Source organism: Tamandua tetradactyla, chromosome 18 (assembly GCF_023851605.1).
Source record: "Tamandua tetradactyla isolate mTamTet1 chromosome 18, mTamTet1.pri, whole genome shotgun sequence".
Taxonomy (NCBI): Eukaryota; Metazoa; Chordata; class Mammalia; order Pilosa; family Myrmecophagidae; genus Tamandua; species Tamandua tetradactyla.
The window spans coordinates 9,640,893-9,664,074 of NC_135344.1; the positions used below are offsets into that span (position 1 = coordinate 9,640,893).

Genomic DNA, 23,182 nt, shown 5'->3' on the forward strand with positions numbered 1-23,182 from the left:
CACTTTTCAATTTTGATTTAGGGAAATTAGTGTGCCTTTGTTGTTTTACAGATCTACTTACGGTTCCTGGATTACGAGATGCAGAATTCGAATGAATGCAAACGGAATTTTGTGGCTGTGTATGATGGGAGCAGCTCCGTGGAGGATTTGAAGGCGAAATTCTGTAGCACGGTGGCTAACGACGTGATGCTGCGGACAGGGCTTGGGGTCATCCGCATGTGGGCGGACGAGGGCAGCCGCAACAGCCGATTTCAGATGCTCTTCACTTCCTTTCAAGAACGTAAGACTCTGCGCTTGATTGTTCGTCCTTCCAGTGGGTGATGTGCTGCAAGTCTCATAAGCTGTTAATGGTGTTTTCTTCATGCAGTTTGAGCACAGCGGGTGTTCTTTAATAAGTTGTTAAAATCACTGATTTCCCTATCCTTCATTTTGGATCCGGTGACACAAGGGAGTTGCATATTACATTGTGATTACTTATTTCAGCATATGTCTCACAGCCTTGCTTAAGACAGGTCCCTCTTTCAACTGGGAGATGATGGATTTCGTTTGTCTTTGGTTTAGCTCTTACGAAGCCTCTGGAACTGATGTAGCAGCTTCTGGTGAAGTATGAGTTTAAATCTTAAAAACCTGCATTAAAATACTTGCAGGTTGTCCTTAGTAAGCTTTCCTTGCAGTTCCGTTTATTTCAAACAGTGTTATAACTACAGAATTTCAAGTAAAGTATATGAAGAGGAAGAATTGCCTAGGAAGATGGCAAATAGCAAAAGTTTCAGAAACTTCTTACAATGATGCATTGGATGATCCCCTGAGATATGTGCAAAGCAAAGCAATTTTAGTGAACGATGTTCTAATACATAGAACCATATAGACATAGGCATGTGTAGTGTTCTTTAGAAACCTTGAGTATTTCGTGTTTTGTAAATGTATGCACATAAGATAAAAACTGGGAAATTCAGCTTTACAGGAAAACTTGCATTTTGAAACTCTACATTTTTGTTTGAATAGAAAAGGTCATAAGAGTATTTTTGAAATTTCAGAGATTTCTCTTATTGTCAGGAGCACAGCTGCAAAGATTCTTTTAAATCAGTAAATTTAAATGTATTAGGTCAAGTCTTTCAAATAATAAATATAAATTCCTTTAAACTTCTCTCTGATTACCCATTGGAGAATTCTGGAGCACCAAAATAACTGAATACTATTCAATCTCTAAATCTTAGAACCATCATCCAGTGGCCTAAATATCTTTCCCAGGCTTGAGCCAGCTATAAATGGCCTGCTGCTATCAACACTTTCATGTCAGTATTGATTTAAACATTGGCTGGCTAATAGGTTGGATGCTGTAATCAACATTTTTAAGTATCATAAAAATTTGCAGTTTTTACCAAAACTATAACAGGGATAAATGAAAAAAATTATACTTCAAAAATTAGCCAAATGATAATATAGAGGACCCCTGATTCCTGGGAGCCACTGAGGTTTTATTTCATTCAAAATCAGTATGAGCCAATACTTTCTTTTGTAATCAACAGAAACATCATATACAGGATTAGCCTATATTAAAAAAAGGGCAGGAAAGATTTCATGGGAAACTGTGCGGGTCAAAATGCAAATGACTAGTCTGTTCTTTTCTGGGTTTTATTAATGAGAGTAATCAGTTGGGAAGAGACTGACGAAGATGCAGAAACATCTGAAATCATGAGGCAAGGCTAAAGAAGAGATGCTCATTTTAGAGATTTTCGTTCAAACTATGATAACCACTTGAATTTCTCTTGGTAATATGGGATTCATGTCTGAAAGATAACATTAATGTTTAAAAATCATAAGGAAGCATTTTAGTGCAATTGAGGAGGAAAAAAGTCTTGTTCATAGATATTGTGATATCCAAAAATGGAATGAATATCTACAGAGTATATGGACTCTGGATAGAAAGGTGATTTGCTATGAAAATGGGGTATTATCTGGCATGAAGGGTGCACTGGCTACATCTATGCTGGGTAAAGGATAGGTAAATAACCTCTAAGGTCCCACTCCACTCTAAGATTGCTTGACTTCTATGAATCTTTAAAATATGACTATACAAGAAATGGTGAGTTATAGCACACCATGCATATATCATTAGAAATATGTCTGTTTGAGCTAAAAAAGAGTCTCAGTGCATGTGAATGATCATCTCTGGGAGTCATTGAAGTGGGTGGACTTTGTAAATGAGTAATCCAGAAAGAAGAAATAGGGTGTTTTTCCTACATAGGAAGAAAGAACAAGCTGTCCTTCATGTTCCTGCACAGTGGAAGAAGTAGAATTCTGATTTGCAGGATGAATATCATCATGTATTCTCAGTGACCATCTAAGGTCATAAATTTACAATAAGTTTTTTGCTTAAACCTATATATCTTCTCTGACATGTTACCTGTGTAATTTTGTCATTATGCTTTCCCTGCGCTGGCTAAGAAGTGTGCAGGATTCTACCATCTAAGGGCAAAGTCGTTGTATGCTGACGTGTCTGGGTATGCACTGAGTGTTTATGTATTTAAATCTAGATATTCCAGACAAGCGATGAAACTTTCAAAACAATAAGAAGTGGGCTTTAACCAATCTTGCTACTTGGAAATCTGTAATTCAAACTTATTTTCAGAGTCTTTAATAAGAAAATGAGGAAATTCTATTAACCTGAATGATTAGAGAGACTTTCAAGTTTCCCAGATGGTGTTATCTTATTCAGTATTAGCAGTTTAGAGAGAATTTTGCATTGTCAAGAATGACATGCTTATATGGATTACAGTAAAGATTAGAGCGTAAATAAGTCATCAAATCACCTTACTCAAATAATACGAAACTATCTTTACATTTTCTGACTCCTACCTTTTTATAAAGTGGTTTCTCATTAAAGTGTTGGGAAGTGTTTAGAATGTATTTAATAATATTACAGTATCTGCTGGACTATTCCCTTAGAACCATAGGATATTTATAGGTATTGGAGAACAGTTTAGAGACCATCTATATGAACACATCACATTTTATGAATTCAAACAGAAAACAAAGCCCAAGTAAGTTGATTGACTTTCCACGACTTCATAATAATTTTTTTTGACAGAACTGGGGCAGAAATTTAAGGCCTGCCCCTTAATCATATGAGTTCATTTGTTTAGAACTTTGCTTCTTTTGAGGGAATGGATGAAAGCACCCATTTTCTGAAGATGCTGGTGATGGTGATGATGTCGGTGATAATGGTGTTGGTGGTGTTGGGGAATGTGGTGATAATGATGGTGATGGTGATGATGGTGAAGATGATGATGATGATGGTGATGGTGATGATGATGTTGAAGATGGTGATGGTGATGATGAGGATGGTGATGTTCATGATGATGGTGATGATGGTGATGTTGAAGATGATGATGGTGATGGTGATGATGATGATGATGGCAATGATGATGATGGTGATGATGATGATGATAGTGATGGTGATGATGGCGATGATGATGATGGTGATGGCGATGATGGTGATGATGATAAAAACTGCTGTCACTTTTGCTCTGCTCATCTATGCCAGCATTGTTTTAAGTGCTTTACAAACGGAAGTTTGACTCTTCTGTCCCCATGGAGTGCACATATACCTACCTGTTATGCTTATATGCTATAGTTGTATAATATCCCATTTTCACATGACTGCAAGTATAAGACTAAAGTTAAATTATAACATGGAGCTTCTATTCTAGAACATATTAAATTCTTGGGATTCATGGGTGGAAACATGAATATGCTTGCAAATAATCATATTTTTACATTTGTACCTGAGTAAATTATGGAAAAGGGAAAGAATGAGGGTATTGAGGGGGTTCCAAAATTCTTATTATGAAATTCACCAGAATTTTAGGTCTTGTATATATATTAGAAGCATTTTATAAAGACTGCATTAATGCCAGCATTTCCAGTGAAAATTACTGCTATTAGTAATGGGTAGATCATAGGACATTGAAAAGGAGAAGTGTTGACCTTCAACTAAGGCTTGAGAAACGCCTCCACCCTCAGCTGCTCCCTTAAGTGTCATATTCCTGCCTCTCCTGACTCCCTAACTCTATGCCTCTGCCTTTCCTCTGCTCTGCCAGAGATCAGTGCCCTGCTTAATGACATCACACTGCTGCTAGCATCTGCCGAGATGTTTTTGTTCAGATGAATAGTGTACAGGCATTACCCTAGAGAGCAAATTTGAAACCTAGGAATAAGACAAAAAGTCAGTATTATCACCAAAGGGGCACTCTCTTACTTTATTAGGTTTAAGCAGTTTTAATACTCTCCATGGTACTTTGCATTTGAATTACTTAAAATGCTCAGTCTGCTCTTAAACCGTTCACCCAAAGGAGAAGGGTATATGCATGAGTAATGCCAAAGAGGAGAAAAAATCATTTTAAGTACTCATTTTGGCTTTTATTCTCTTAGAAAGATGATTTATTTTACTATTTTGGTTTGCTAATGCTGCTGGATTACGATATACCAGAAATGGATTGGCTTTTACAAAGGAAATTTATTAGGTTATATAAATTTACAGTCCTAAAGCCATGAAAATATCCAAGTGAAGGCATCAACAAAAGGATATCTTCACTCAAGAAAAGCCAATCGTCTTTGGGGTTTCTCTGTCACATGATAGGGCATATGGTGATGTCTCCTGCTTCATCTCTCCTAATGTATACTGTCTCCAAGCCTCTGTGGGTCCTAAATTAGCTTCTTTGGGGCAAACTCTGGATTTCATCTCTGAAAGGACTCCAAGAGGCAGATTAAGACCCACATTGAATAGGCGAGGCCACATCTGCATGGAAACATCCTAATGAAAATGTCCCACCCAACAATAGGTCTGCCTTAAATGCATTAAAAGAACATGGCTTCTCCGGGGTACATACAAATTTGAAACCAGCACATTTACATTTAAGTGTATTCTAAGACTAGTAGTAAAATTTATTTGCCATAATAACAAATTTGCTTTTCTGGATCACAAAGCAACAAACATCAAGGAGAATCAGCTTGGAGACATACCAGTAGATAAAGAAAAAGGACTCCTGTTTGAGATAAATAGGCCATACATCAAATAGTTCTTACCTGGATTATTGAAAATATGCATCTTTATTTTTGTGGCTCTGTTGAAGATTGCCTTAGGTCATAGAGCAGTGCCCACTTGCATCATGTTCATTGATTACCTGAATCAGTACTTCACAGTGGAATAAAAGAAACTGAATGAATACATTTTCCTGTACCAAGATATTAAGCAGTTTGGGAAATAAAAAATTTGAAAATACCAATGCCTGAGCAAAAATTATATCTCTGAATAATATCACACACTGTGTTAAACAGCATTCTATTAACCCTTCAGTAATTAAACAGCAGTTCTACAGTGACAACAAAAAAATACTGTTGATCATGACGACCCTGACATTCTCTAAAAGAATCATCCATTTTTTTAAAAAAGTGACTATAGTTAGTGTAATTTCTTAACTTTTTATTTGAGCTATTTTCAAACTCACCGGACAGTTAAAGAACCATCTGAACTCCAGCATACCCCTACCTTCTGTACGTAGATCTTCCAGTTTTAACATTTTGCCACATTGGCTATACCATTCTCTCATCTATCAACCTTTCTACCCATAAATTTGTTTTCTAAATACTGGGTGGTATACATCGTGTTCCTTGAACACTGAACGCTGCCGTGTACATTTCCTAAGAATATCAACATTCACTTATGTACCCACCTTAAGTGCAGTTATCAAGTTCAAGGAATTTAACATTGGTATAAAACTTACAGTCTGTATTCAATTTTTTCATATGTCCCAATAATTTCCCATTGAGCTTTTTCTTCTCCCTTGCTAAATTCCTTCCAGGATCATGTATTGTATTTAATTGTCATTCTCATTTTAGTTACTCTCTTTTTTCTTTTTACGGGAACCTACATACAATATAAACTTTTCCTTCTCAACCACTCCCAAACAAACTATTCTATGGGATTATTCACATTCACAATTTGTAGTACTCCCACAGCCTTTGGTTATTAAAGCTTCCTGGTCTCCCTATACAGAAACCCTACACCAGTTATGTGTTACTGCTCCATTTCCCGTGCCACCCCCGTGCCACCCCCACCCCCCCACCCCCCACCCCCACCACCCCCACCACTGCTGGTAACTTGTACTCTGATTTCTGTCTCTATGAGCTTGCATATTCTCCAATATTTTCTTTGTAGTTACCGTGGGACTTAAATGTAACCTCCTAAATCAGTAACAATCTCATTCGCTTTGATACCAATTTAACTTCAATAGCATACACAGCTATGTTCCTGCACCACTCCATTTCCTAACATTTAAGAACGTTTTGGGCACAAATGACATGTTTATACATTTTGAGTCCCAAACCACTGATTTCTCATAACATTTTATGCATTTTCCCTTTAGATTCTGTAGGAAGTAAAAAGTGGAGTTATAAGCCAGCAAATATTAGAGTACTGGCATTTTTATTTACCCATGTTGTCACCCTCACAAAAAAATCTTTATTTCTTCATGTGGTTTTGATCTGTGTCCATTGTCCTTTCCTTTCAACCTGCAGAATTATTCTTAGCATTTCTTATAGGGCTGGTTTAATGGTGATGAGCTCCTTCAGCTTTTCGTTATCTGAAAATGCCTTCATCTCTCTCTTACTTTTGAAAGAGTTTTGTGACTATAGAATTCTTGGTAGGCAATATTTTAGTCTCCTACTTAACATATATCACCCTACTTCCTTCTTGCCTGCATGGTTTCAGATAAGAAATCAGCACTTAATCTTGCTGAGTGAGGCTCCATTGCATGTGATACATTGCTTTTCTCTTGCAGCTTTCAGAATTCTCTCTTTATCTTTGGCATTCAACAATTTGATATAATATGCTGTGGCATGGTTCTATTTGGATTTATCCTGTTTGGAGTTCATTGAGCATCATAAATGTGTATATTCATGCCTTTTGGCATGAATTTGGGAAGTTGTCGGTAGAAATTTGGAGTTGGAGTGCTTGTCGAGTGAGGGCTCAGAAGGAAGTGGAACATATTATTAGAAACAGGCAGGAGGTATATCCTTGTTTTGGTGGCTGAAAGCTTTGCAAAATTGCCTTGTGTAACGGATGTTTATGGTGGCAGTGTTCACGATTTGAAATGGATGGAGGTGGCATAAGTGTACGTCAACTGATGAAGGGAAGGACAATTCTGTGGTGTATACATACAATGGCATACTGAGCAGCTGAAGAGGGATTGAGTGGCTGAAGAAGGAATGACAATGTGAGACAGGCAGCTAGGTGAATGAATCTTGAGGATAGTATGTTACATGAAATAAGCCAGGAACAAAAAGATAGATATTATAATACCTCACTAATATTGACTAACTATGGTGTGCAAACTCTGAGAATTAAATTCAAGAGCACAGATTATCAGGTGAAGACTTATTGTAAATGTTCCTATACAGTAAGCTCTTACAGCAGTCACATCCAATCCTAAGGTGTAACTGTTATTTCTAAAAATTCTGAGATGCTGAACTGTTTCTGTATAAGGTATAAGCACGTCATTTCTAGGGACTTCAGGTATGTATGTGACACCTGAGACTCAGAGGTAGAGCTCTGCAGCTATGCAAGTCTGCATTACCCCATATAGCAACTGTTAAAAAAGCTGAAAAAGAGATCAGACTTCATTTAAAGATACGAATGAAGCTGACCTAGTTAGGACTAATGTAAATCAGACTAAAGGTTACCCTTTAGGATGATGTTGACTGTATTTTAAAACTTCAACTTCTAGGTGAGAATAAAGGAAAAGATGTTTATTTGGTGCAACATTTATATTTTCTGTAGCACACTATCTAATTTAACTTGTATGGTTAGTTTATTCGAACACCATCATTACATGGAACCTTGAACAGGGAGTGAAATTTTGTTGGTCTCTACAGGTTAGTGTGATGCCCCAATATATCCCAAAGTAATCTAGGCAGAAGATAGGTAAGTATTTGCAAAGTCTCCTTGAGGGACTGTGGAAAAATATGGAGATATTAAACTTCCCACCTGGGGAAGACTTGATATTCTCACAAGCATTGGGGACTGCCAGTCAATAAGCGATGTCCTTAATCTTGGGGCTTGCCCTTATGAAATTTATTCCTGCAAAGGAGAAGCTAAGCCTAGTTATAATTAGGCCTAAGAGTCATGCCTGGACCCTCTTTTGTTGCTGAGGTGTGGCCTCTCTCTCTACGTCAACTCCACAGGTGAGCCCACTACCCTCCCCACTATGTGGACCCCATGGGTAGAAATGTCCCTGGCAATATGGGATCTAACTTCCTGGGGTGAGCCTGGCCCTGGCATCCTGGAATTGAGAAAGCCTTCCTGACCAAAGGAGTAAGAGAGAAATGAAGTGATTTCATATAGAGTTGCGAGGTCACTCTGGAGGTTATTCTTATGCTTTTTATAGGTGTCCCTTTTCAGTTTTTGGTGTATGAGAATAGCTAGAGGGAAACTCCTGAAACCATTGAACTGTAATCCAGTAGCCTTGATTCTTGAAGATGACTGTGTAACTGTACAGCTTTTATGGTGTGACCCTGTAATTGTGAAAACTTTGTGACTGGCACCCCCTTTATCCAGTGTATGAACATAAATACATACTAAGGGGATAGGGAGTATGGGACGTTGGCGTGTTCTTTTTTGCTTTATTCTTATTTTTATTTTTTGTGGAGTAATGAAAATCAGTTGTGAGATGAATGTGAAACTATATGATGATACTGTGAACCACTGATTGTACATTTTGGATGATTAGGTGGTATGTAGATATATCTCATTAAAATCGCATTAAAATTTGCATCGTGCAAATGTGTGCCAAGCAGGACTCATAAGTGAAAGGAGAATACTTAAGTAGATTACTGAGGAAAGTGCTGAAGGTCTGGCCTGGTTTTTCCTTGCTGCTTAGAGTAAACTGTGAGAGGAGAGAGATCAAATGAGGGGAAAACTGTTGAATAGAAAGAAATTAGAACTGGATGATTTTGAAAATCCTCAGCCTCCCCAGATGTCAAAAGATGTTAGAAGACTGCTTAATGCATCACAAGGCAGAAAGACTGAGTGTGTGACTGTGCAACCTCTTTTGCAAGCTTCAGAAACATAAACAAGGCAGAATATTCAGGACAAAAAGACTGTTTTAAGAGATTGTGCCTTGCACATCTCAATCTACATCAAATTAGAAGGCCTTCAGGAGTTGGGTCACTGACTCCGTTTCAGCAGAAGCCAAGGAGAGAGAGACACGATTCTCTCCAAAAGATGTTTCCAGGTGGACTTTTCCTGTGCGGCAGAACCCATGGCATCTAAGTAAGGCCCACGAGATTCCTTAGAAAATGATTTCAGGAGTAAACTGCCAGCTTGGACAGAAATGGACAGAGAAAGTGCAAATTGAAAAGAGGCCATCAGAGCCCCCACATTTTAAAGGCAGCAAGCAATCAGATAAAACTACTCACGTGCAAACATGTGCCACCTTTTATGGAAAAGGAAGGTCAATGCCAGGAGAGAACCACGAATCCCAAGGGCAGAGTCGAAAGCCATAGAGGGTTATTCCCTGACCTTGAAATTTGATCAAGAAAAACTGAGCATTTATGATCCTAGTTTTCAAAGCTAGTATGGGCACCGACACACCTTTTTGAAATTTTCCATTCTCCTTTTTTTGGAACTGGAATGTCTGTTAACTATTATCCTATGACTTTCTCACCATCTATGCTGGAAATGTTGGGGGAAGATAACTTGTCTCTTCAGTTTCATGAGTCCACCTGGAAAGGATTCATACCTCAGGGACTGTACTTGAAGGGTTATACCCAAGAGCCTCATCTGTACCAGATTTAAATGATTTAGATGGTGAGATTTGGACTTTGATGCTGTAATGAGATGGTACTCTTGGGAACCTTAAATGCATTTTGTATTTTAAAGGGACTTGAAGCATTGGGGGTGAGCAGGTGGGCTGTGATTCACAGAGTTCTGAGATGACCTCAATATTTCTGTCCCCGGGTATATACCTTGATATAAATACCTCCCCTTGAGTGCAGGAAGAAACTGTAAATGTGATGGCCTAGCCCTTGAAGATTCTGTGACACAGTGTGGAAAAGGGATTTTGCAGATACAACTAAGGCCCCTCATAAGTTGGCTCCGAGTTATTCAAAAGAGAGGTTCACCTGGGTGGGTTTGACTTCATCAGATGAAGCTTCCAGAAGAAGGTCTAATGAAGGATGGCAGAGAGATTCTACGCTGCAGCAGGTATGCCTGCTGGCTGTAAAGGAGCATGTGGCCATGTTAGAGAGAAGGCCATGTGGCAGAATGGCTGGTGGCCTTGGGAAGGTGAGATTCTCCCCCAGGTGACAGCCGGCAAGACAGTGGGGACCCAAAAGGATTGAATTCCTCCGACAATCTGAATGGGCTTGGAGGAGGATTCCGTGCTGCAGATGAGACCCCTGCCCTGGCTTCCTCCTTGATTTCAGTCTTTTGAGATCCTGAGAGCACAATCAGCTGAGTCCTAACCTGCCTTCTGAACTACAGAACTGTGAGATAACAAATGCGTGTTGTTTTAAGTGACTAACTTTGTGGTAAATTTACTCAGCACCATAAGAAACAAATACACGTTCCTATTGCAGTGAGTGTTTTTTTTAACGCAATGGGTGACTTCATGTCCATCTTAATATATTATTGTTATCAGTCCTAAATTTAGTAGTGCTGGAGATGCAACAAAATAGAATTATAAGCAAAATTTTGAAGAATCACTCCAATACAACTTGACCCTGAAAGTTGAGTAACTGTTTTTAGTAGTTCTGGAGATGCAACAAAATAGAATTATGAGCACAATTTTAAAGAATCACTCCAATATAACTTGACCCTGAAAGTTGAGTAACAGCTGCTGTTTATTAACCTAATCACCAGGTAGCTTCTCATTTTGATCCTTCATTCATTCTGTGCCTGGCACTGCTGGCACCCAGATGAATAAAATGTTTGTTCCTCCTAAGGTGTCACCACACACATTTAAATTCAATTCACGTGTGTGACTCACTTTCAGAAAATGTTCATTTATTTCTAGTACTTTGCTCCGCGCTTCTACCACACATTTCCCCATCTACTTTAGTGAATTACTTACTGAAATATTTTCTCCTAAGAAGGCTAATGCTCTCCTTACAGTGTTTCATTTCCCCAGCATTTTTCTTTTCCATATTAGTTGGATTTTTGCTTTACTGCCACAGTGATTGATTATCATTTCACTGTTTAATTTTATTATCTATTCCTGTTCAGGAACACGCTATGACCTACCAGCTGCCTCTTGTTTACAGAATTAGCATCTGTCCGGTTATTGAAATTCCTTATTTTATAATACATACAAAACAGTCATGTTATCTCAGTCCATGTACCTCTGATGAATCCTAAAAGAGAAAAAACACCTTGTAGATTGTGATTTTATTATTAATGTAGAAAGGCACTGAGTTGAGTGTACTGGGTTGAATATACACCAAAAGATACACCAAAAATTATGATAAAAATCAACTCACGGGCAGGCCACGGTGGCTCAGCAGGTAAGAGTGCTTGCCTGCCATGCCCAAGGACCCAGGTTCGATTCCCAGTGCCTGCCCATGTAAAAAAAAAAAAATCAACTCACTCTGATCCGTTCTAATTCCATTCAGATTTGAAAGAGAGATGGCCTCATGTATGATCAGAATAGAAAAATAAATTAACATAATAAAACAATTTTAGACTTCATTATTTTAAAGAATCAAAGAAAGGAAGGAGGCAAAAAAAAATCTTATTTAATTTTTCAAGCAATATTTAACTTTCCCTCCAGAACAAGCAAGACCAAAAGCATTTAAAAGTTTAATGAATGCTAAGATCAAAAGTTAGAATACTCACTTTGTATTTCACTAAGGAAAGAGAATTTTACGTACTAGAAGGAGCTCTGTCACCAGTTATAACACAGAATGAAATGAAAATAGCCGTCTTCCTGCCATAGATCCCAGTGACTCACCATTAGGAGTTGGTGAGTTTTGAAAAGCTTAAGCCCACTTTCTCAATATAGTGCACATTTGCATTTATGTATATGCAATATGTATTCTATATGTGTATATATTTGGCTAGCATGTGCATGTTATGCATGTTTGGAACACTTTTAGGTAATTAAGTCAGAAATAAGTCCCTTGGAAAATATGTTTTGCTGTTAATCTGAAACAGGATAACAAAATGCGTCCGAGCGTAAGTCCGTAGATTCTTTCACGCAGTTATCTATAAGCATCAAGTCCCTGCGAAGCATCACATGACAGCTGCAAGTTTTCAACACGTGTGTCTGTAACAAAGCGGTTTCTTACTTTAAAATATAATGAAGCTGCTAAACGAAGGAAATGATATGAAGTTGTACAATCTGTCGAGGACTATGTTTTCCTTTCCGTCCTTCCCTCTCTTCATTCTTTCCTTCCTTCCTTCTTAATCTCCCTCTCCTTTTCCTTCTGTCTTTGTCTCTTTTTTAAGAAAAAATTGGGTTGAATCCAATTGTACAATAAAGAAAACAGTTGTCAAAGCATTATTATATGAGGTTGATTTCTGTTAGAGTTTTAGTATCAACTTGGTCACTAAACTCAAATCACTGAAAAACTTTTATGCATATAGTTCTGTTCTTGAGTGGAATAGATGGAATTTAAAGTCAATTTAAATTTTGGGTGTTACATATTGAATATTTAATATTGCATATTGAGTTTAAATACTTAAATTCCTCAAGTGTTTTTTAGACTGAAACAGTTGACTTAGTGTAAATATTTTTTGTCTCTATGTTTTCTCATTGAATTGCATGTAAAATGTTGCAGAATTTTTATGGAACTTTTTGGGTTTGAGCTGTCTGTAGTAAACTGTGGGTCTGCCTGTGTTCAGGTGGATTAGAATAAGGATAGCAAATTCCTTGCCATTCTTGGTAGGTTCTCAGGATAATGTTGATCTCACTGGTTCTGCCTGTAGTGCTATCTTAGTTTGGGTCTGTCACTAAATAGACGGGACACGTTTGTTAAATGGAGACATAAAGTTATTATTCTGAACCGTCAGCATTTGAGCTAGCAGAATCACAAGGCTGATGTCGCGGTGCTCCATCTATGCTTGTCCTCTTTTCGGACTTGGCAAATTTAATAATATCATTAAAGAGAGTCCCATTCCAAGAGCCACGTGCCTGTAACTATCAGTCACAGACATGGACGCAGCAGCCATGGAACAAACTCTGATAACACTCATACTAATAATATCATAATCTATAATAAAAATATAATAATAATAATTATCAGAGGGCAGGCCCCAAAACTGACCTGAGCGCATATGATGAACAAAGCCTCTGTGTGGGAGGGCCAAAGCAAACACAGTGACAGTATAAAAATGGGTACAAATATACTGGAATCCGGAAAGAATGGATAAACCACGATGTGAGTCACACCCTATGTACATAAAAAAAAAAAAAAAAAACAGTCTCTAGCTGAGGAATATAATGTTCATGTGAAGATGACTCTCTTACTTAGCCTGATGTCTTCTGGAAGAGTAAAAGTATGGCATTTTAGCAGAAAGATTGGGAGAAAATCTAATAAGTGTGAGCTAGAGCGAACTACAATTTGTGAACAGAATTTCTTGTATTAAAAAAGGAGATCATGATGTATCTTACTCAACATACTGGATAATTTAATGATGATCTCAATGCATTGAAACAGAGAGTTTTGGAAGCTGATATTGATTTTCTAAAAACTACAAGAAGATGATAAAGGAGAAGAAGAAAATGCATGAATCTGTTTGTGACCTCAAATCTGGTCAGTATTTTTCCAAATAAAATGTCATTTCCTCTAATTGCGTAGCCATTTTCAGTTTAAGGCACAGTGACAGGGGCAACTGTTTCCTCTCATTTTGTAAAAAGAAAAATGGTTCGGGGAGTGATTCTGATGGCCAAATATATTTTATAATTTGTTTCACAATTGCTTCTCATGTAATTAGAATTCCTTGATTACAAATAAGTTTCAGCAACAAGCTATACTCTCTTGAATCCAGGTTTTAAAGCTTGTGTGAGTCCACACTCAGATGCCTCCTGAGAATTGATATTTCTGACGTTTTCATTGTTTTATTCCTTCAAGTTCATTAAGAAAAGTGCTGTTATTCCTTAGACACATTAAAATCATTGTGAGAATTTAGCAAGATAAAGGCACTTAAGAAACTTTCTTATTATTCTATCTTATCAGTCAACAAATATTTATTGAGCACTTACAAAATGGCAAGTGTTTTGAACCATCAAAACAGCAGTGAGCAAGAAAGATTCTGTCTCACATTCTGATGAGAGAGGCAGACAGCTCAGGACCACAAGTAAAGAAGATGAGCTCGAAAATAAAAGGAGTGATGCGTGGGCAAGGATGAGGTTGGGGTGTGTTGAGGCCGTACTGGGTTCAGGTTTGGGGTGAGCAGAAAGAAGGCTTTGAGGTGCCTCCTGTGGGCGAGGGGCACTGGGAGGGTGGGATATAGTCTAATTTTATTGGAAAGGTTTTGGGGAGTTTTAAGCAGCGGTGAAAGGGGTCAGGTTTAAAACGTGCAGGGTGGCTGAGGTTGCTGAGGTTGTGCTGTCTTGGGGGGCAGGAAGGAGGCAGTCCCCGGGGGACAGCGGGGGCTCAGTGGCAGCCGTGGGGAGGGTGGGGAGGGAGTGGAGGTGAGGTGGGCGCCACCAAAACCTACAAGGACCTCGGGTGTCTGGGAGAGAAAGGAATCCAGAGCGTCCGGAGCCCCTGTAGGCTGAGCTGCTGGGGCATGGGGGTGCCCTCCTGGGTTCAGGGAGGAGCGGGAGAGGGCAGAGGTCAAGAGGGGACAGCGGGGGAGTGAAAGTCAACCCCTGTGCCAAGCCCGTTCCCCACACTGCATTGGAAGGTTACTCAGGCTTCCTGAGAGGAGATGTCCGAGAGAGAGGACATGCAGCATGGTGGGGGGGGGGGGGGGTAGTTGGGGGCTCAGAGTCCGAGTTGGAAGCGGAAAACTGCACTCAGGTCAGCAGAAAAGGAGAAGCCCTGAGGTTGGCTGAGCTGCCCCAGGAAAGAGGGCGGGTAGAGAGGAGAAGGGACCACAGCCTGGGGGGCTGGGCTCAGGGGTCAGGGACACCCCCGAAGTGGCCTGGGAAGGCAGGAGAGAAAAAAGACATTTGCGTCTGCTGAATTTATAAAAATTATTATTGAATAGAATAACCAAGTTTTCAAAAATTGCTATTCAGTATGAATTCATTGCCTACATATGTGTTGTGGATCATTTTGGCATATTTTAAATAATTTTGAGTTTTTTTTCCCATCTCTCAGCGAAAAAACTCTGTTATAGAGTCTAGAGCATCTTGACAGCAGAACATTTTAATAAATCTGTATCTTCAAGGTTGCTAAAATTTGAATTCAAGAAGTAAAGCACCGACATGGAAATATACGTCAAGACCTCTGCTTTCTTGCTGCTTTCCACCTGTTTCTGTAGCATTTCCATTCACATTAAAGGTTGGGGAAATAAAAAATTTAAAAAGTAAACGTAGAAGACCCAAAGATATGAGTATGAAGGGTGTGTTTGTGTGTGAGTGGGTGTGTGGGTGTAAGTGCATGTATCACTGTGTGAGTTTGTGTGTGTATAATAGAGCATGAGGGTCTGAGTGTGAGTGGGTATGTGAGTGTGGATGCGTGTCGCTATGTGTGTGTCATGCGTGAGTGTGAGAGTTTGTGAGTGTGACAGAGTGTATGTGTGAGTATGTGTGTGTACATGCAAGTCGCTGCGTACACACAGGACAGCAGAGAGGGGCGGGTTTTTGAGGACCTGAAGCTGAAAGAAGAGAATTTAAGAGAAGCCACACAGGAGGCCGGCGGGAGTGGGGGCGGAGACGGCACCTGACGCCGAGCCCTGGCACTTGGTTAGACAATGTAATTTTTTTGGAAGGAGGGTATTATCAAACATCACTCCTGTTTCCAAATTTCCTCGACTTTGAACCAGGCTACCTATGATAATTATTAAGCACAAAGCGCTGGTGTTTGACATCTCAGTGTTTCAGAGAGAAATCTTCCAGTTTCCATTTTCATTTTGTCTTAATATCTTTTGTAGAGTGTGTTCAGGGGATCTCTTCATTTCCAAAATAAGTCAAGAATTTAGGCCTAATATTTAGAATGACAAGTTTTAGTAGCTGAAGCATTAAGATAGCAGTTGTAAATTTAGGAGTTTTTACTCGCAGACTCAAAGCAGCAAGTATCAGGCCGCTGCAGACACCTAGAACGAATGGAAGAGGAAATCTTTGACATTATAAAATGAGTTTTTCAGTTCTCCATTAAGGAACAACAACAGCAACAAAAAACCCTGCTTTATTTTGAGAATTGGAGACGCTGTTCTTTCTTTTCTCCTGCCTTAGCTAATGCCGACATGCTCAGCATGCATTTGCCCCCCGCTGCAACGCGCGCGTTTCTTTCGAGCCCCCGTGGGCTTGCGCAGCGCTGCGGTTCGTCCGGCTGCAGTCGCTCCCGGGCCGCTGCTTTCGCGGAAGCCTGGTGGCCGCCGCCCCCTGGTGGCCGCAGTGCGAATCTATGACGGTTTCAAAAAAGCATTCCAAAGAAGGCGGTGAAAGTACTCAGTGCAGTACTTTTTAAGTTCATCAACAGTTTAAAATACAGTGCTGTGCAGGTGTCATTTCAAAACTTTTATTTTACTGATTCAAAAATCTGAAATTCAAAAGTGACTTTTGGATTAATACTTTTTCCCATTATAAGTTGGTTTTTCCCCAATTATAAAAGTATATGTGCTATTGGTATATGTTTATTTATATGTATATGTGGATGTGGAGAATTTCTCCATAAAAGCTACATGTAACTTGTTTTTTTTTTTTTAACATGGACAGGCACCGGGAATCAAACCCAGGTCCTCTGGCATGGTAGGCAAGCATTCTTGCATGCTGAGCCACCGTGGCCTGCCCTGTAACTTGAAATCTTAGAGCTATCCATTGCTTCCATTTAGGTTTATGGAATTCTAGGGTATGAGTTTTGATAAATTAAACATTTCATGTCATCTTTTTTACTGATATCCCATACTCACCTATATTTCCATAAAAACAGTTCCTAAAGTTTGGTTTTGATTTGTTTTATTTATAATGTAATAAATAAATAAATTTGAAAGTATTTGGATTAAACAAATTTAAGCAGGTATCTTTATCTCAAGACTTCTCAGAACCCTGAAAGACTGAAATTCAGCAGTACACTGTATGTCTCAGTTGTTATGGTCCACAAAACTCTCTTCTGCACAGCAAATGTTGCACGAAATTTTGAATTTCCAAGTATTTGTGATGAATATTTGCATAAATATTCACTGAAGACATTTTAACTGGATTTTTTTTTAACTGGAATTAAACTACCTGTGAACAGTCTTGAAATCTGTTTCTACATATGTTCTGAAAGCTGTGTTGCCACACTTGGGGGACACTGGCATCACTTTCACCCTAGCCTTCATTCTGTCGCATCAGTGAGAACTTTGGATAAACACTCCTGGACTTTACCTTGGAGCCTAAAAGCCAAGCCCCACACATAGCTTTTCTTGGCTTCGCAAGAATGGACTTGAATATCTCTCGTTACAATTTGGTGCCCAAAGCATCGACTGTCTCGAAGATCTTGTAGTCTGATAAAAGAGAAATATCACAACTCTTTTATACAGCTGAACCTTCCCTTCTAGTAAGTAGTGTAAACACATCTTAAAACCTGCATCATCAAAATCTATTTAATGCAGAAACTCTATTTTCTGCTTCTCTTTTAGAATTGAACTTTGGATGGTATTTTACACGGGCTTCGACTGTAGCAAAGGAATATATGCTCTAAGAATAAAAATGCCTTAGCCAGGAGGAGGCTTAGTATCAGAACAGTCTTAGATGTATCTTAGAATTGTGGTGCCTTAATTTTCTAGGGCTGTTGTGACAAATACCACACTAGGGCTTAAGCAACAGGAATTTACTGTCTCACGGCTTTGGAGGCTGCGAGTCCAACATCTGGGTGTTGGTGGGCCACGCTTTCTCCGAACCTGCGGTGCTTTGGTGGCACCTTGCCACAGTCCGGAGCTCGATCTCTGTGTCCGTCACAAGGTGACCTCTCTCTCTCTGTCTCCTCCTCTCGGTCATCTCCTTATAAGGACTCCAGGCATTGCTGATTAAGGTTCACTCACAGTCACCTTGGTCTCACGTTAACTGACAGCGACTTCAAAGACCTCATTGACCAATGGGTCACACCCTCGGGACCGGGACAGGACTCGAACATGTCATTTGCGGGGGACGTGATTCAATCCTGGATGGTTATGTTTTTATACCCTTGGCTATAAATAAGTTTAATAGGTATAAACTTAGTTTTGTCTTGGGTACATGTAATCGGTGTAGGAATGTGGAGTCAGAGAGCTTGGAGCTAGAAGTCTTCAGTGTACTACTAACTTGGTTTTCGGGTTCAGATCTCTCTCTAAATTCATGCAGTAAATTTCAGGAGAGCAAGAGGATATAAAGCTTAATAGCTGCAGGTTGTAATGTTAATTAGTTGTATTACCTATTGTGGTACTATTTGGTGTAATAGAAGAATTAATTTCATGCCATTTTATGAATCATAGAAGGGGTTGTCAATGTCACACTTAGGATTGAAGAATTGTCAAATAGTTGTGACTATTCAAATATTGAATAAGCGCTTGGAAGAAGATATGTTGGAAAGAGCATTAAACAGATACACACTCCCACATCCACTTTTTTGAGACAAGACCTTTCTTTATACATTGGGTTCTTTCCCAGTTTCTTGGAGAGGCTGGATTTGAACCTGGGACACTGTGGTGTGGGCCTGGTCCCCCTGGTCGCCTGCCTAAGCATGGCCAATTGCCAGCCATCATCCTCATCACCTGGTTCCCAGGAGGTTGGTAAATGTTTAAATTATATCCCTAGATGTAGTAATTCATAGATCTATGTATTCAAATTCATTTCAAATTATATTATTATTATTGTTAATTTGTTCTGACAATTTTGTACTAGCTAAAGGAACACAATTTGCTTCTTTGTTTCATAAAAGAGTCAACATTTCTGTTTCTAGTTCTCATTTTTTTAAAAAAGCATTTATTGCACACTATTATGTATAAAATGCTATGCTCCATTCTTTTAAATTGCAGTCTCATTTAATGTTAACAAAAGATCTGTGAGCTGTGTATGATTACTTTACAAATTAGGAAATTGAATATTAAGTATTTATTGTATCATATCTCCTTCATATTGCAGGGATTTTTTTGTAATATCATGGTACTTCAAAAACAGCTAATATTTATGAGCATGCCCCATATGAAACTATCTGTGTTACAGTTTCTAAAGCTTTATTACATGTAATTCTCAAAATAACTTTATGTGGTGGTTAGGGTTATCCCCATTTTGTGGGTGTGAACTGAAACCGGGTCCCCAGCTCAATGGTGGTGAAACCAGGTTTTAAAGCCAGAAATTTTGACTAAATAGCTGCTGTGTAACGCTTTTTCAAAATAACAGCTTATAATTGAGCCCATAGTGTTAGCCTTCATATATGTAATTAAATCACTTAGGTAAATGTTCTTTAATGCCCATTCTGTAGATATGGTAATTGAATTAACCAGCTCAAGAGCAAAACTGCTTAAAAGAGGCAGAACTGGGGTTTGAAGAGCTGCTGGCCAGCTCCACGGCCCCTGTTCTTGGTCAGTCCCCTGGCTCCACTCCTGCTTTGCTCATGGAAGAAGCGCTGCCTTAGGAATGGTCCCCCTTTCAGCCCCAGCCAGCTCTGCCTCTGCAGCATGTTCATGGCACTGCAGCACTGGCTGAAGCATCTGGAAGGAGTCCCTCTGAATGTCCTTTTAATGTCCGGTGTGTGGCACTGCCACGCAAATGCACTTGACACAGATGTGCAGGTGTCAGTGCCCGAGGGAAGAGGCAAAGTGAGCACAGCCTCCTTGTGTGTCTTTTGGCTGCGTTATAATATCCATTTTCTATATTATATGAGTGGTTTCAACCCAGAGCCATGATAGGCTTACACATAAATCATCTTTTGGCTGACTAGCCTATTCCACTGCAATTTAAAAAAAATAACTTCTTTCCATCTCTGTGTGTGTGTGTTTGTGTGTATGTTTTTTGTTTTTTGTTTTTGAGAAACACTTGGCACTGGATCAGGCAATAAAAAGACAATGGACTATAAACCCTTCCAGTGCAGTGAATTTGCAATTGTTGGGTCATTGTGCCCATCCAAAGGCATTGCCAAAAAGCAGTGGCAAATAGTTTTAAACATTAATATGAAACTGCATTTGTTATTCTGATAGAAACAGAGAGCGTATTTCTAAAAATAATGTATATATTTTTCTGATCACAACTCTGCCTCTCTGCGGGACTCTAGATTTTAAGTATTGTTTTCTTAGCTACTACTTTATTATACATAAATTTTAACTTTGATTAATTTCTAGATAACTTTGGGAAACAAAAGGGCTGGTTCTTAAAAAAAGGCAATAGCTCTTAATAATGTATATTGAGTTTTCTCTAAGTACAGTAAGTCCTTGTCAGTTGGCAGAGTATGTCTTTCCTCAGAAATAGTAAAAGCCACAGAGATTTTGCAGAAATTTAGTTCTGAGACTATCACGGTGCACATTGCATTTGAAGACCGTGGCCTTGAAGGCTAATTCTTCTCCACCAAAAACACACTAGTCAAATGTTCTGCTCCCTGGAACACCTAGATATGCAGTCTGGTTGGAGTTAACCTTTGCTAAGAATACTGATCAATTAAAATATCTGTTGAGTACGTACTACAAGCCTAGAAAATGCTAAGCCATGCCAGAGATTACAGATTTTAAAAAGGCATGTCCCCTAGCCTCAAAGAACTGGTGGGGAAAGATAGTAAACATGCATTAAGTGTCGGATGCCTTAAAAATCATTGGAAGAATATTTTAAAATTGTATAGATGATACTGTGCTGATCTCATTTGGATCGGGAGGGTGGAGGACAATGGGTGTTCCAAAAGGAAATGTAAGTGAGTGCTGAGCAACAGGGGTCAGCAGTGGGTTGGAACAGTGAAAAAAAGTTTTCAGGAGGAAGCAGATCCTGGAGAATCCTTGAGAGAAGGCAGTGAGAACGTAGTCTTAGGTTGGTGGGCAGGAAGTTACCATTTTAGTTCTTAAGCAGGAGACAGAAATTAGAATCTTTCACGAACCATTCCATATTTGAATTGGCATGGGAAATATTCAGGCATGCAGTATCAAGAAAATTCAGAACCCATTTCAATTCATTTCCAGGGTCTATAAAACAAAACTTCCTTTGCCCAAGGAGTAGAAGATGTTACAGATTTGTTTCTTAGCCATATCAGGGTTTGCTTGTTTGTGTTTTTAATTGTAATTAATCACATATGATTAATGGACATCCTTGGAGTACCCACTGCATTCTCAGTCAAACCACAGGTAATGACTGATAGTGGTACATTGATTTATAGTGCGCAAGACATTTTCACAACTACTAGGCAACAGGAACAGAAAAAAAATCATAATATTCTGAGTGCTTGGAATCCAAATCCCAGTGCTTTTATCGGCATACTGATGTACTTTACTCATTTACAGAATGTAATGCTTTTTTAAAAATTTCCATATTCGCATATTAAAATTTTAATTTAACCCATTGTTTAATATTAATCATAGTGATTTTTGACTCATTATGGAAGTTCAATAATTATTTATACTCTTTTAAAGAAGTACTTTACTTGATCTGTAACTGTACTTTCAAAACAAGTGCAATTCATCAGGCAATTAAGGGATTTTACATTTTTATTAAAGCACTTTGCATCCATTCTAATCTATTAGCTGAAAACCTTTTGCTTTGTGTACACATTTTGATGACATTCATAATTTGCTTAACAGACCATATCAGTTCTGAAAAGCCATTAGAACTAGCTATAGAAATTCAAATTTAGTTACTCACTAAAAAGCAGATTTTTGCAGTAATACATCAGATCATTAAATTTGACATTATAAAATTGTATAGGGTGTTTAACAAATCACTAGCTCAATAGAGCATTAAGAATGTTATTTTTATTTTCAAAAATATTATCCCATAACTTGTGCTCTTTATGACTTTTTTTTTCTTTAAATAACTACTACATGTATTTTGTTCGTGGACCAGGAGTCTGAAGTCAGACTGCAGCGGGCACTCTGGTTGAGGGGAGGGAGGTGGCCCGGCACGGTGGGCCGGGAGGGGCCACTCAGGCTTGTCTGAGTTGTAAGTTTGTTTCGGTTATCAGGATTGGAGTGTTTGAGGGATTCTGTTTAGGGAGCCCCGAGGAATGTTATAAACATACTAAGCCACCCTATGCAATGTATTTCCTGGCAATTTTTATTAATATAGCAAATACATCAAAGACAGTAACTTTCTAGAACATCGGCAGCACCTGGTTTTGAAGCAGAAAATCCATTGTAATATGATTGTCTTGCTTAGATAGTATTGGTCATTATTAAAACCTTACTGAATGACACTAACCACTACAAATTATGCATTTTGTTTGTAAATTTTCTAGAATGCCTATTCTTAAAAGGGTGACAACTATTATTGAAAGAAAAAACACTAAAATTCTATTTTATAAGATACGTGCCAAGGTAAAAGCAAAAGGTAACCTGAAAACTCTCTCTTTAAACTATAATGCATAATGCAAAATTACTCTAGATACTTATTAGTTTAAATATCCTATTACCCTAATGAAATGTATTTTTCCTAATATTTACACCATCTAACATTTTACCTTGCTATATTTACCATCTCACTTTTTCTCCTAGTTATCTTTTATCCTTCTTGGGTCCTTATTTTACCTAAATGTATCTTAATATGCAGTGTAATTTGTAGACATGGATCATTATACCTCAGATCACAAGAATATATGAAATGGGTGTAAAGTAGGCTAATTTCATCACCATATATATGTTAAATGTTGATAAATATAATATGGACTTTTTCTTATGTTATTCAGGATGAATTCTACCCTGGTCCTGAATTTCTATGACATCATTTTTCCTATGCTTAAATGGTATAATAGGGTTTGGTTTAATATATACTTTTTTCATTAGTACCTAGTAAGCACATTCAAAAAATATTTCAATATTTCAACTAAGCATTTATGCACAGGAATACTAAATTTATACATACAG

The 23,182-nt window shown here is 38.5% G+C and overlaps 1 protein-coding gene across 2 annotated transcripts in view; it reads left to right on the plus strand.

The window, feature by feature from the left end:
- Positions 1-23,182, plus strand: part of NETO1 (neuropilin and tolloid like 1) — a 165,124-nt gene that overhangs the window by 136,376 nt on the left and 5,566 nt on the right. For both annotated transcript variants that reach the window (XM_077135249.1, XM_077135250.1), the window contains one exon: positions 52-280. In XM_077135249.1, the coding sequence (XP_076991364.1) occupies positions 52-280 (229 nt within the window). The remainder of the gene's footprint in view (positions 1-51; positions 281-23,182) is intronic.